The sequence below is a fragment of the Tamandua tetradactyla genome, chromosome 5, assembly GCF_023851605.1.
Source record: "Tamandua tetradactyla isolate mTamTet1 chromosome 5, mTamTet1.pri, whole genome shotgun sequence".
In the NCBI taxonomy this organism is placed as follows: domain Eukaryota; kingdom Metazoa; phylum Chordata; class Mammalia; order Pilosa; family Myrmecophagidae; genus Tamandua; species Tamandua tetradactyla.
In genome coordinates this window covers 34,365,557-34,380,096 of record NC_135331.1, presented here as the reverse complement: position 1 = coordinate 34,380,096, position 14,540 = coordinate 34,365,557, and the positions used below count along the sequence as shown (strand labels likewise).

Here is a 14,540-nt window from a genome sequence, read left to right as displayed (position 1 = left end):
TAGTATGGCTGCCCTGAAAAAGTAAAATGCTCTAGGAAACCACAGCATCCACCATTAAATATTCCAATCAGTTTGAATCCACCTACCTTAGCAATCTCCGTGTTCTTTCTTTAAAAATGTTAGCCTACCTAAATTCACATCTAGCCCCTTGCACCAAGCTAGCCAAATCTCATATTACCTGTACCTCTTTCTAATGGAAGCTTCCAACCACCACACCTATTGCCAGGAAATATGGCTTTGTGTGCCCTTGACCCTGCACTGGATCACAAGTGCCATGTGCAGCATGACATTCAATTTATAGTGGAACCTGTGAACTCCAATGTGGCCTGGCATGAAACAGGCAGTTAAGAAAGTACCAAAATCAGTGGGTCAGAAAGGGCAGTCACCATTAGAACTCGGGCCCAGCCATCTTGTAACCTTGAAACAGATCCCCTTTTCCATGAAGTAACTTGAGTGGGCTTCTGTTACTTGCCACCAAGATGGCCCAACTTCTGCAAATCACAGGGCTGTCCCTGGGACTGAACACCTTTGAAGGACAAAGAGTGTTTGCTCCTCTTGTGAGTTCACCCCTCATAATAATCAATTGTGACAGCATTCAAGATTTAGACATCAGTCTGTTGTGAGTTTTGTCTGTATGAGTCAATATCCCCAAGTCTGATCGAATACAGGACTCAGCAGATAAGAAGCATTAGAGCTAATCTAGAAAGATCTAGTTAGGTCCTAGTTCTGCCAAATCTATGATGTTGGGCAAATCCCCCATTCCTCCAAACCTAGATTCCTAACCTGTAACAGAAGGGTGGTCAGAGAACTGAGCTCACAGAATCAATATGAGGACCAGATTAGATCAGCCAAATGCAGAGTTCTGCACAGGGCCCAATCGTTACTGGGTCAACATACCTTATCTGCATTTCCAAATTCTGAACTGTTATGAAAACCAAGAGTTATCCATAACTCATTTGGCAGAAAAGCCTGACATAAATTGACATGACACAAGTCTTTCCCTCTTACTATGAATATTTGCTATAGAAATTTTTATATAGTGGGTTACAGAACTCTGTTAGGGTATTACACACAATACACTGTAGATGTGCCATGTTACCTTCTTAATACTGGGAAATTTCTGTATTTCATAGAATTTGCCTGGCCCCAACATTTCAAAGACTGTGGACCTGTATTTTTATGAGGGTGAGAATAAGGATGATAATTTAAAACTTGCCTGTGGTATATGAACCAAAGTACCTGCTGCCTGGTGAGGACTTTGGCATCCAGCCAACCAGTATCGACAAACCCCCATCCTGACTTGCTGTGCTTCTTCTGTGGCCTTCTCAGGGATCTTCAGAATTGGTATGCAGTTCTGCCAAGCTAAGACCAGGGATGTCCCAGTGACATCCAACATAAGAGTGCCAGATGAAAGGCACACAACTTTGCACAAAAGACAGAGGCCTACAGCTAAAAGAGCTGGCTATATATCATTCCATTTATCAAGCATAAGCACAAAAACCAGGTTCCATTAGGTTTTTAATTGTTTATCAATGATTCTGGAAAAGTAATTGTTCCCATAATTAAAATACAAGCTATAAAAAAAAGATTTAAAGAAAATGGCAGTAGAATTCAAGAAGGTACACTTCTTTCACTGTTCATACTGCAGAATTTACGAGACAGCAGCACACACAGTCAGGTGCTTTGTCGAACCAGCATCCTCTCCGTCCCCTTCGAGGGGCCGCTTCCGACTAGTGGAAGGCTAGAAATAAAGGAAAAGGGAGAAATGTTTAAGAGAAAATCACCGGCTCCTATAAGACTACGCTCCTATAAGACTATCAAATTTCCCAATATGCTTCTGGCAAATTTTGTGCATTTCATGTGAAACTTCTAGTACCAAGATTTACTATTTGTCATTCACATCTAAATCCCCAACATACTCATCTCAACTGGACCGTGTTTATCCAACTTATGTTTCTCTCCTTTGTGGCTTCTGACAACTCAGTGATGTATACTGAAAATAAGCAGCATTTAACCAGACTCCTCTTGGTCATCTCCAAGATTATGAAGTTTAAAGGAACTATAATACCTCCTCCAGGATCCCTAAAACTTGCTCTTTTGTAGGAAGAAATCTTTTCTTTGTTATTTTCCCATTTATAAAACTGGAAGAGGGGGCAATGGGAAGAGAAGAGACATCTTTCCCCAAAAGCAGACAGCAGAGGAATGAACAGATATTAATTTATGCTTACAAAGAATTTTAGAGGGTTAAAATGATAATCAGGAAATCATTAAGTGTTTGCCCAAAATTTAAATTTTTCAACAAATTTAAATGTAAGCCTCTAATAGAGTCTTCTGATTTTGCCTTGCAAGAGACCTCCTAAATGGCAATTCCTAGGTGTTTCTTTCTAATGCATTATTATACTCTGAACTGTTAAATCATCCAAGGGTGATAGAGCAAAACAAGTTGTAACAAAGTATTTCTTAAAAATGTTTAAAAAAATTGGTATTAAAGAGAATCTCTGTCATCCTTGCTGGTGGAACCATCAGCTGTGATCATCATCTGGAATACCTCAGCAGGGACCTGGGAGAGAGCCATTGACTTATTTTCTACCGAAAGTAGATCCTCAAACTTTCTCTTCATGTCTTCATCCTGTAAAGAATTTAAAAACATAGGTAGGTGTCTGAGGAAAGACAGTTTCTAGACAGACAAGGCCAGGATGCCCTTGGAAGAGCAAAGAGAGCTCGATCTGTCCAAAAAGAGATACCCTCACCAAAGTACCTGAGGAAGCAGACCACATATTCTTTGCTTCTACCTTCCCAGAGTCGTCTACTCAAAAGGCAGTGCTCAGTCAATGCTTGCTGAATCAAACCCACATGCCTAAGGGCTCTCAGGGGGTCACAGAACCGTAGACCCCAAAGGCTTTCAGAACCAACGTTATTGTTAATACTGACTCTGATGCCATTTATGCATTAACAAGAAAAACACTTTTCTAACCAGCATCCCAGAAGATGCTGGGATGAGGTTGATGGCAATCAGGCCAAAAGTTGAGGCTGTCTCAGTCCTCACCAGGGCTGACACCATGCAGCTCCCTGAATCTTTCTAGGGAACCCCCGCCATCCCGACTTCCACAACATTAAGGCCATCCTAACTAAATGACACAGTTCCCTGTAAAAATTAGCCCAGCAGGGGCTGTACACGTCACAAGAAGGACCTCATACCTGTGACCACCCAGAGCTCAGGTCTAATGAAGAAGAAAAACCCAGGCCAGGGTATCACAGGTGGTTTGTACAGCAAGAGGGGGAAGGATGGGGAGGAGAAGAGGGTGTGGATACACAGAGAACTTCTACCCAGAGGGTAGCTCCTACATCCCAAGATACTCACCTCCACAGGGTTGAAGGATTTGAAGGATTTGGCCATGTGTGGCTCGCTCCACTTCCAGTGAGGAGAAACATCAATGACTAGGAATGTGGGTACTGAGACCAGTCAGAGTCCCAGCTCACCACTCACAAGCTGCGTGTGCAGAGTTCAGAGCCACACCTCTCTAACTCCAAAGTCCTGAGTACTTCCCTACCCCTCCCTGCATTCCTCCCTCTAAGCCAAGTACACCAGTGAGGAGAGACGGGAACACAAAAAAACAAAGGCCTCCAATTATACACCAAGTTGAGAGAAATAGACAAATTAAGGTACCAGAATAGAATAACAGCTTCATCTATCCTACATCAAGAAGCTAGAATCACTGTCTTCAATCACTGTTGACCCCATCACTCAGTGTAACTCCCCAGTGGAGTCTGCTGTCTGCTCTCCCATGGCCATAGGATCTCATTTCCCATATAGTGTCACTCTCAATAGGTCCAGCCCTTAGTTCCCCCTGTACCTGCTCACACCATGGCCTCCAGGGGGAATGTCCTCCTTGCCTGCCTTCCCATCAATCTCATTCACTGAGGAAGTGCTCAGACACCAGATAGTGTTATGGGCACAGGGCGTCCACATCAGAGGGACTCAATAAATGTTTGAAAATGCTGATCCAACCATCCACAACGTCATCCCCAGGTCACTCAGTCTTTGGACACTCTTCATGCTGTGTGGACATGGGATACCAGAGCCCTTTGGGCACTGATGTTGCCCCATCCTGGCGGTCACCTACTTCTACCACCAGGTGTAAACCACTGCTCTATAATTACTGTGTTCAGGATTATCCTCCCACCCAGACTCCCCAAGGCAAGGACTTGTCATCTTTCTCTTTGCACTGGTAGTGCCTAAGATTGCTTGACACATAAGCTAATTAAATGTCCTCAACAGGAATGAACACCCACACTAACAAATAAAACCACACTGAAAAACCCTTCATGTGGCACCCATCAGTGTAACAGAATGGATCATAAACCTATTATATCTATATTTTAAACATCATTAATTAGTGAAAATATTGAGAAGGAGCTAAATGACATACTATAGGTAGCAGTGTATATCTATAAATACCCTTTCTTTGAGATAACCATGATCTATTCAGAAATATTAAATTACCAAATTCCTAGAAGGCAAGCAGGAAAAAATCTTCTACTTCAGGTAGCCAACATGAGGCAAAAAGGGAACATAAGGGTTCCTACAACTAGACAGCCTGTTAATGACACAACAGACACTTGAACCCACATCCCCAACGCTCAGTCCAATGCCAGACCCAAGAAACCATTTAGTTTCTTCAAAAACACTGAACTTGAGACTTCCGGAGAAGATGGCGGCTTAGTAAGACGCGCGGGTCTTAGTTCCTCCTCCAGAACAGCAACTAAAGAAACAGAAACAATATGAAACAGCTCCCAGAGCCACGACTGAGACCAAAAGGACAGCGTACCCCATTCTGGAACGGCTGAACGGGCAGGGAAAATCCGCTGCGGTGAGATACCCGAGGGGCGCGCGTTTTCCCGGCCGGGGCGGCTGGCAACTGGGGTCCCCTCCATGCACGGGGCTCCCCGGTCTGACTGGGAACGTTGGATAGCGGGGCCCTCCCGCCATGCTTGGCGTCTCAGGCCAGCTGGGCAATTTGGACCGGCACTCCCTCAAGCCGCGGCAGCCGGCGACCCCCCCTCCACACGCGGTTTCCCCCGGGCCGACTGCGAGATTTGGATTGGCAAGTTAAAGGAGCCACAGCATCTTTTACTGGTGGGACCCGCAGACAGACGAGCGCCACGAGCGCCACCTACTGGGCAGGAAAAGAAAAACAGAGCCCAGAGATTTCACAGAAAAAGCTTTCAACCAGCCGGGTCCCACACCCAGGGAAACCTGATCAAATGCCCAGACACCAGCAGAAAATAATGGATGACGCTCGGAAAATTGAAGATATGGCCCAGTCAAAGGAACAAACCAATAGTTCAAATGAGATACAGGAGCTGAGACAACTAATGCTGAATATACGAACAGAAATGGAAAAACTCTTCAAAAACCAAATCAATAAATTGAGGGAGGACATGAAGAAGACATGGGCTGAACAAAAAGAAGAAATAGAAAATCTGAAAAAACAAATCACAGAACTTATGGGAGTGAAGGACAAAGAAGAAAAAATGGAAAAAACAATGGATACCTACAATGGTAGATCTAAAGAGACAGAAGCTACAATTAGTGAACTGGAGGATGGAACATCTGAATTCCAAAAAGAATGGAAAAACTTGAGTAGGAGATCAGGGAACTGAATGACAATATGAAGCGCACAAATATACGTGTTGTGGGTGTCCCAGAAGAAGAGAACAGAAAAGGAGGAGAAAAACTAATGGAAGAAATTATCACTGAAAATTTCCCAACTCTTATGAAAGACCTAAATTTACAGATCCAAGAAGTGCAGCGCACCCCAAAGAGAATAGACCCAAATAGGCGTTCTCTAAGACACTTACTAGTTAGAATGTCAGAGGTCAAAGAGAAAGAGAGGATCTTGAAAGCAGCAAGAGAAAAACAATCTGTCACATACAAGGGAAACCCAATAAGACTATGTGTAGATTTCTCAGCAGAAACCATGGGAGCTAGAAGACAGTGGGATGATATATTTAAATTACTAAAAGAGAAAAACTGCCAACCAAGACTCCTATATCCAGCAAAATTGTCCTTCAAAAATGAAGGAGAAATTAAAACATTTATAGACAAAAAGTCACGGAGAGAATTTGTGACCAAGAGACCAGCTCTGCAAGAAATACTAAAGGGAGCACTAGAGTCAGATACGAAAAGACAGAAGAGAGAGGTATGGAGTAAAGTGTAGAAAGAAGGAAAATCAGATATGATATATATAATACAAAAGCCAAAATGGTAGAGGAAAATATTATCCAAACAGTAATAACACTAAAAGGTAATGGACTGAATTTCCCAATCAAAAGACATAGAATGGCAGAATGGATTACAACCCAGCAATACCACTGCTAGGTATCTACTCAAAGGACTTAAGGGCAAAGACACAGACGGACATTTGCACACCAGTGTTTATAGCAGCATTATCTACAATTGCAAAGAGATGGAAACAGCCAAAATGTCCATCAACAGACGAGTGGCTAAACAAACTGTGGCGTATACCTATGATGGAATATTATGCAGCTTTAAGACAGAATAAACTTATAAAGCATGTAATAACATGGATGGACCTAGAGAACATTATGCTGAGTGAGTCTAGCCAAAAACTAAAGGACAAATACTGTATGGTCCCACTGATGTAAACCAACAGTCAAGAATCAGCTTGGAATATATCATTGGTAACAGAGACCAGCAGGAGTTAGAAACAGGGTAAGATAATGGGTAATTGGAGCTGAAGGGATACAGACTGTGCAACAGGACTAGATACAAACACTCAAAAATGGACAGCACAATAATACCTAAGTGTAATGTAACCATGTTGGAACACTGAATGAAGCTGCACCTGAAATATAGTTTTTTGTTTGTTTGTTTGTTTGTATCTTTTGTTTTTGTTTTTTTCTTTTTCCTTTATATATATATATATATTTTTATTAGTATTATTTTAATTCTCTTCTCTATATTAACATTCTATATCTTTTTCTGCTGTTTTGCTAGTTCTTTTCCTAAATCGATGCAAATGTACTAAGAAATGATGATCATACATCTATGTGATGATACTAAGAATTACTGAGTGCATGTGTAGAATGGAATGGATTGATTTCTAAATGTTGTGTTAATTTCTTTTCTTTTTTTTGATTAATAAAAAATTTAAAAAAAAAGATACTAAAAAAAAACACTGAACTTTCCCAAACTAAAATATAAAGTACCACGAGCAGGTGTTTTAAATGGGAAATCTGTATCTTTGTCCTCAACAGCATTTGTCAAAACTTTTCCTGAAAAAGGAAAATATGTACAAAGGCTATTCAAGTAAGACTCCCATGGTAGGGTTGAATTTCACCTTTTCCTTGGTTTTTTTTTTTCTTTTGAGAAAAAAATTACAAGAAAATAGGCTATATTTATAAACTGGGGCAGAGGCAAACCCTATAGCCAGGTCTAACTACAGCTCCATTTCTGTCAAGACTAACACAGCTCCTCCACTTTCACATTTGGCCCCCAGGAGTTTCCCTATTAGGGTATATTAAAAGAGCCATAGGCATGCTTCTCTTTCTCATCAAAATTAAATCCCCACATGCAAAGTCATCCTTTGTTTCCAAACTCCTTTTCTCCAGGGTCCTGCTGTTTCAAATATGTGTGGTCTATCAAGTTCTAAATCATCTGACAGACTTCCTTGAAGGGACTGCTGTTTCCAGGACAACACCCAAACACATACAACTGGCTTTTTTTTTAGAAAATACTTGTTCTTAACCTAAGGTGACCTGAGCAAAATTGTTAGGTGTGAAGGTTTGGAAGAAAGAATGGGGACAGTCTTCCTTAGAAGCACAGTACTAAGGCTGGATTGTCTGAGGAGTCCCTACATCAGGGTGCCTAACCCTGAGGAAGAGTCTCTAGCCATCTCTCAAGCTAGCTTATTAATTCCCATGAGAAATAGAGAGACCAAAGGAAGGTAATAAGAAAGGGCATGCCTGTGCTGAATGAAGTGCACTTCACGGAAGACCAGACATCCACCAGAAAACCTGCCCAATGCTGTAGCTAATTCCAAAACCAAAGATTAGCCCGGCGAAGCCACAAAAGACTTCCAATACTGACAGCATGAATGAGGTCAGCAAGGAACCTAAAAGCAGCCACAACCCCCAGCAGGAAGACAGAGGGACAGCAGACCTGAAAGGCACAGGTGACGGCATGCACTAGTGGCATGCTTACTCGCCATGAACAAGAAATGGTACCTCTGGTGCCCAATCGCTTGCCCTTGAGAAATAGCCCAATTCTTCCCAGGAAGGCTGCCCCCCCTCTCCCCTGCTTCCCTGACTGAAGGTTGAAGATGGCTGGAATCTTCAACCCACCCCACCTGCAAGGGGCCTGGGAATGGAGGTGCAAAGGAAGATCAAACTCTCAAAGGAACCCAACCAAACTGGAAACTCAGGGCAGCCAAGCGGAATCACGAACAGAAAATGTGAGCTTCTACATCCAAGAACCTCATATGATGTCAAAAAAGGTTACATCCCCAAACACACACAAAGGCACACACACACATCTAAAAGCATGATCTCAAAAAGAATTATATTAAACAGATCTAACAAAGCAAATGTGTTTACATTTTCTTCCTCGTCTCTCTCAAGCAAAGTTCAGGACATACAAATCACCCCAGGAATTTTATGCAGGTGGGCAGTACCCCACACCCACCTGAAGCCACGGGTGTTGTAAGGCTTCTTCTGTTGTAAAACGTTTCTTTGGATCCACGACCAACAACTTCTTGACAAGGTCCAGAGCTAAAATGACAAGATAATTTGGCAAATCACAGTGCAAAGGATAAATATATGGAAATAGCAATAGCATAGGATACAAGAATCAGAGCCCGATGTCCCAAGAGAGGTGAGAGGGTCTGAGTTCCTTGTAGAGACACCAAACATGGCGGACAAGTGCCCTAACCCTCCCAAAATCAGTAATCTAAAATTAAGGACAAAAGGGAGTAATTTTTAACCATGTCATGAAATAAAAATATTAGCATAGCCTGACAGGCCCAAAAGACTTGCCAGCTACATCAGTTACTATGCACAGTTCACACCTGCCATGAGTCTAAAATGTACAATGTACGGCATTTGTTTAATTTTGCCTCCTTGCTTGTATTCTTCAGAGTGCTCAGAGAGAACCAGGAATGATAACCCCATCACTCCCTGCTTGAACATCACAACCTTTTAATTCTCAGCCCCCACTCCCATTGCTGGACCCAAATTCAAACCAACTAAATTGAACATCCACCCGGTTCTAAGATACTCAGGATGCTCAACCAACTCTGAGACCCCAGACTGATGGTGAGAATTCATCAGTGAAAGAGAAGCTCTCTGGAAGTACAAACATGTCAGAAATAAAGCTGACTACTCCAGCAAGGAACAACTGGAGGGTGGCTTGGTACACTACAACCATATTAGTCCCTAAATAAACATTCTGACATTTAACACAATCATCTATGCTACATAGTTGCACATATGGTTTTAGTGGTCTACAAATTATCTTCTGAGACTACAAAGTTACACTTTTAAATTATAAAACACAAAGTAACATTTAGCTCTCACATGCTTACTTACTCAAAGGAAACCTTGCAACTAAGGGTGCTTATTATTATCATACACTTAAAGATATACCAGGCACTTATACATTAATCCTCTGAAAAATCCTTTAAGTTAGGAATTATTGTGTCCCTTTTAGAAATAAGGAAATGGGGTCTCAGAGAGATTAGGTAACTCGCCTAAATTCACACAGCTAGGAAGTGGCAGGCCCAGGATTTGAACCCTGGACTTCCTGTCTCTGAAGCCTATGCTCTTAAAAACTTCCTCCGCCTCTAAAATGATACAAAACTAACAATAGAAAATACTAACAGAATTGACAGAAGAAAATATCACCAAATTTGAAAAGAAACTCCCACCACAGCATACACACATTTCAGCAAACCAACAAATTCTTAACCCTTTCGTATCCATACCCTTCTCTGAGACCTCTGCCCAGACTTCAGGAATGAAGTTGTATTTTCCACTGGTGATCTGATCCTTCAGTGACACTTGAGTCTTATGCTCAGAGAAAGGTGGATACCCACTAAGGCTTAATATTGGTAGAAAGAGAAAGGAAAAGAAATCAAGTGGCATTCTCAGTGTCACATGGATATGCATAATTCTTTTTTTAGCATAATGAAAAATAACATTTTTCTTTAAAATGATAGTCAAATATGACCTAAATTAAATACTAGCTCTCTATATAGATACATTTCTGAATTCATCTAATTACCTCCAACCAGACTCTGAAGCAATTAAAACTTTTCTTACCAAATAAAAAGAATAACTCCTAAACTCCAACAGTCCACAGCTCGGTTATACCCGGCAGTCCCAAAGGAAACAAGAACTTCAGGAGCCAGATAGGTGGGGGTACCACATAAGGTTCGCATAAGAGAAGTCTCCCCCAAAATCTTGGACTGCCCAAAATCAGTAATCTAAAATGAAGGACAAAAGGGAATAATTTTTAACCACGTCATGAAATAAGAATATTAGCATAGCCTGCCAGACCCAAAAGACTTGTCAGCTACATCAGTTACTATGCACAGTTCACACATGCCATGAGTCTAGAATGTTCAGGTCCATGTTTTACAATGTATGACATCTGCTTAATTTTGCTTAATTTTTGATACTAAACCAAGGAACCTCAAGACCCAGGTTTTGCAGCTTACCTTGCAAAAAAGTTTATAACCCTTATCAGAGACACTCTATGGCTCTAATTAGTTATACCTGGGTCTTCTCAGACCCCAAATTCCCATCCTGGAAATGCAGGCCCAGTGCATAGGGAGTATGGGAAAAAAATACTCTCACTCTGTCTCTCTCTCTCTCTCTCTCCCCCTCTCTCTATATATAGATAGATTCTAAAATGAAACCAGTTTTGAGAAGCCAGGCCACACTGGAGATTATGATTCACTCACTGGTCTGTCTAGGCCCCTCTTCCTTCCCTCTGAGCTTGTACACAGAGGAGCTCAATAAATGCTCATTAGACCCTGGGTAGGAGCACTACTACCACAACTCCAAAAATAGTTGCTGTGAGTGAGAAGGTCAGATTCTCAACCTTTCATGCTTTTACTTTTTACTGGATCATTTTTTAAAAAGCTCCTGAACAAAAATCTACTGCAGGAGATTTCTTACCTTTATCAGACAGTCCTCATTTTGAGATGAGAGTAAAACATTCTCTGGCTTTAAATCTCGATGTATTATACCATTTTCATGAAGGTACTATGCAGAAAAAAAGGCATGACCCTTAGAATTATGGAGTAACTACGCAAGTACATACAAAAGTTACTGATAGACATGTCCTATAGAGCTAAATGGGACTGAAAGCTGTATTTCTCACAGCCAGTCCCCAAACTCACAGAGAATGCTAGATAAAGGCCTTGCTTTTACAAATTTACATTGCTTTGTTTGGTTTTGTTTTACATGGGCAGGTACCAGGACTCGAACCTGGGTCTCTGGCATGGCAGGTGAGAATTGTGCCACTGAGCCACCGTCGCACTGCCCTACACATTTATTTTTGAGAAAATCTCAAAAACAGCAAGATGAAAAAGGCAACTTACAACAGTAGACCTTATTTCACTTTTCAGGATAATAAATATCCCTTCCCACGGCAGAAATATAAGGTGTCGACTTTAATAAAAATGTAAATGGGTAAGATCAAAAATATTTTGAGAACATACCAAAGTCATTATAAATATTCTACTAAAATGGAATCTTTGATTATTCCAGCCCTGCAAATAGTATTTTTAAAGGGGATTTGTAAAATATCTATTTAAATACCCAGAATTAACATCTTCTTCAATGCAAAGGATTCTTTGGAATCTCTATGGTCTGAAATAGCATATAAAAATGAACACATAAAGAAACATCAAGGTACAATGTCCTACTATCTTTCAGAAAAAAAAAATTTCCACCTCCAATAATGTACACCTGGACATCTAATATTCTTGGTCACTCAATATAAGGGAGGTAAAAAACCAATGAGGGTGAAGTACTAGTTAGGTAACAGCTGCTATTTAAAGGGGCTTGTGTTCAAGGGCTTCCATTTTCTCCAGCTACCTCTCTGGCCAAAACACAAATACTTCCCAAAAACTTCCATTGGCCAAAACACAAATACTTCCCAAAAACTTCCATTGGGAAATGGGCCTGGTAAAGCCCCCAGCGACAGGAAACCCAGAAAACTTCCCCCAGCCCTCACTCAATACAACTGTGACCAGTCACTGCACATTGAGCCTGGAAAGAGATCAAGAGAAGAAAGTTTGGTGGGGAATCACCACAAACAAATTTGGTTTGAGAAATGATGTTCCCTGAAGCGGGGGCCTGCCTGCTTTTCCACCACCCGATCCTTTTACCAGATTGAGAAAGGCAGGCAGCATGCGTGCCCTGTCCGCCTGCATTCTTCAGTTAAGAGGATGGTGCATGTGACAGGAACACCCAATAGTTGCTATGGGGGAGCAACCCATCTGTCACAATCACCCCAGTGTCCCAGCCTGACCCTCACACTTGCCCAGCTGAGGGCTAAAGGGAATTTCTACGAGGACTGGAAGTAGAGACCATGTCCAAATTAACGAGGAGACATGGGACTGCATATTCATTATTTCTTAAATTCCATTTCTTACTGTCTCTTAAGCTTCACAGGGAAAGCTTTGTCGTCTGAATCAAATGGGTGCGATGTTTTTGCCAAGAATAAAACAAACACACAGACTCACTTCTTTCTGAGTTTTAACCCATGGACCCTCAGTTTTTACCTCACTCAGGAAGTAAGTCACAATAAAGAAAGCAGGTTGTCAACAGAATTCAGGGCTTCTCTACCTGTACAGCCAGGAGCATCTGGTAAAAATAGAGCTTGCACGTAGCTTCCTTCAGGCGTCTATTCCCCACCACCCTGTCAAACAACTCTCCTCCTTCCATTCTGAAACACACAGGCAAAGCAGGCAGTTCATTTACGTGAGGAAACTCACTTGGACGGAAGACAGTAATACAAACAAAACAAATTCATTAAGAAAACCACAGAGTTGCCATTTTTATTCACTCTTGACTCCCATTTTAAAAGCCAATATATTAACAGCCTCATCCACACTCAGATGTCTCAGTTCAAAACTAAGAAACAGGGAAAATGCGGCATGAGCACCAGATGTACATGGAGAGCTTTTAAAAATGTAATTCAGTAATTCAGAGGCAAGGCCCAGGAATCTGCATTTTTATCATGTAGGCTCAGGTGACTGTGAAACTGATGTAGAAGAGCCAGCAGGGGAGTACAATCAGACAACCAGGGTCTGAACTCCCAGCTCCACTTCTTAGCTGGGTGACTGTGGGCAAGTTAGTTAACCTCTCTGAGCTTGTTTCTGCTTCTTAAAAAAAAAATGGGATCATACCTCCTGCCTATGGCTGGGATCATACCTCCTGCCTATGGCTGTTATAAAAATTAAGACCTAATTTGTTGTAAGCAAGGCACCTAGCAGGTGTTATTCACTCCCTCAGCACTTCAGCTTCCTCTTCTGTAAAATGTTGCTAAAAAGAGGTTGTATTTTGAATTCAATGAATGTATTCATGTAAAGTGCTTAGAGCAGTACGTGGCTCACAGTAACTGCTTAGTAAGTACTGGATACTGTTGTTACTATTATTACGCTGTGCTAACTAGACCTAGTCAGACAATAATTTCCTATTTAACAGCAACAGCTGTTCCTATAAGCACCACAGGAGCCATTCATTCTCTGAAAAACTGTGACTTGGGCAATGTTTAAGAAATAATCTCTTTTTATTGCTGTTGTCGTTGTTTTTCTTATTCTTTTTATTTTTTAATAAATAATGGTCAACGCTCATAACCACCATTTTGCAACCAGGAGTAAAGCATTCCCTCCCTGCCACAATAGCCAATCCCAGAAATACTACCTATTTTTGTGGGGAATGGACATCAAGACAGGCTTCTTTCAGGAATAAGATGGCATATGATTTGGATCACACCGAATAAGACAGGACTTTATGGCCACTGAAACTAGCACGCTGTTGATGCTCAGGTGCCACCAGGCAACCTGGTCGGTCAATCCTGAGCAGAATGGGTCTCCCCAAGCAGATCTTTTTTTTTTTTTTTTACATGGGCAGGCACTGGGAATCGAACCAAGGTCCTCTAGTATCGCAGGCAAGCATTCCTGCCTGCTGAGCCACCGTGGCCCGCCCCCAAGCAGATGTTTCAGAGCAAAAACATCCACTCATAGCTGAGCACCTGTGTGCACTGGTTGCTGTAGGGGGGCTTTCCCTTCCTCACGGCTTTTAATCCTCGCGACAACCCTGCATTTAGGAGTATCATTATTATACCCATTAAACTAGGAAAAGGAAACTTGGAGACAGGAAGTAAACCCACGCATGCGCAGTCAGCTAGTCACCTCCAAGTGGAATTCAAACCCAGGGGACTCCAGACACAGAACCTGCAGCCCCCATGCCACCTGCCTTTAGAAATCCTGGAGGCTTTTTAG

The 14,540-nt window shown here is 41.8% G+C and overlaps 1 protein-coding gene across 4 annotated transcripts in view; it reads right to left on the bottom strand.

Annotated features, from left to right (window-relative positions):
• Window positions 1-1,483: 1,483 nt before the first annotated feature.
• The window catches only part of CHEK2 (checkpoint kinase 2), a 75,617-nt gene continuing 62,560 nt past the window's right edge, over window positions 1,484-14,540 (bottom strand). For all 4 annotated transcript variants that reach the window (XM_077160664.1, XM_077160663.1, XM_077160666.1 and 1 more), the window contains 7 exons: window positions 12,880-12,979; window positions 11,203-11,289; window positions 10,342-10,505; window positions 10,005-10,120; window positions 8,708-8,793; window positions 2,549-2,629; window positions 1,484-1,741 (listed from right to left, as the gene is read on the bottom strand). In XM_077160664.1, coding sequence (XP_077016779.1) covers window positions 1,652-1,741; window positions 2,549-2,629; window positions 8,708-8,793; window positions 10,005-10,120; window positions 10,342-10,505; window positions 11,203-11,289; window positions 12,880-12,979 — 724 coding nt within the window. In that variant the 3' untranslated portion in view covers window positions 1,484-1,651. The remainder of the gene's footprint in view (window positions 1,742-2,548; window positions 2,630-8,707; window positions 8,794-10,004; window positions 10,121-10,341; window positions 10,506-11,202; window positions 11,290-12,879; window positions 12,980-14,540) is intronic.